At 68.3% G+C, this 748-nt stretch overlaps 1 protein-coding gene across 1 annotated transcript in view; it reads left to right on the top strand.

Moving 5' to 3' along the window:
* Positions 1-748, top strand: part of H696_04697 (hypothetical protein) — a 1,391-nt gene that overhangs the window by 455 nt on the left and 188 nt on the right. Inside the window, exon 2 of the mRNA XM_009498559.1 lies at positions 105-454. Coding sequence (XP_009496834.1) covers positions 105-454 — 350 coding nt within the window. The remainder of the gene's footprint in view (positions 1-104; positions 455-748) is intronic.

Below are 748 nucleotides of genomic sequence, written 5' to 3'. Positions count from 1 at the left end.
CTGACCCTCCTCTTGGCTCCCTACTTCCCTACCCGCTGGGGCTGCCTTCGGCTCCTCCTGCCCCGGGCCCCCCCCCCCCCCCCCTCGCCGGTGGGGTCGCGCAGAGGCCAGGATCCCCGCCACGGAGGCCGCCGAGGCTGGCAAGGTCGCCAAGGTCGCCACGACGGCCACCACGGCCGAGGCACTCGAGGCCGCGCGGGAAGCCCTGCGCCAGGAGCGCATTGACCGGCTCAACTTCCCGTCAGCCTATCTGGAGGATGGGGCGGTGTCCGACGAGGAGAAGGACACGTCGGAGTTTTTGAACGGTCTGCGCACGGAGCGCCTGGCCACGCGCAAGCGCTCGCGGCATGTCATCCAGAAGCGCCGGGCCAAGCAGGGCAAGACGGGTGGCGGCGGTAGCAGTCAGGCGCTGGCCAAGCTGGCCTTCACGGTGCCGGGCGTGAACCTGGACAAGGTGCGTCCTGCCTGCGTGTCTGTGTGTGTGTGTGTGACTGTGTGTGACTGTGTGTGACTGTGTGTGTGCGTGTGCGTGTGCGTGTGCGTGTGCGTGTGTGTGTGTGTGACTGTGTGACTGTGTGACTGTGTGTGTGTATGTGTGTCCTCCTGTCGGAGGTCGCTACCCGAGGCCCCTGCCGGCGCCTGTCGCCTCGTGTGCCCATCCTCGCGTCCCCACACACAGCAACCTGAACTCTGAACCCCCCCCCCCCCTGCCTCAGCTCCTGACCCGGGTCACGGCACCGCGCGAGGC

Source organism: Fonticula alba, assembly GCF_000388065.1.
Source record: "Fonticula alba strain ATCC 38817 unplaced genomic scaffold supercont2.8, whole genome shotgun sequence".
Taxonomy (NCBI): Eukaryota; order Rotosphaerida; family Fonticulaceae; genus Fonticula; species Fonticula alba.
This window is presented reverse-complemented; position numbering and strand designations above follow the sequence as displayed.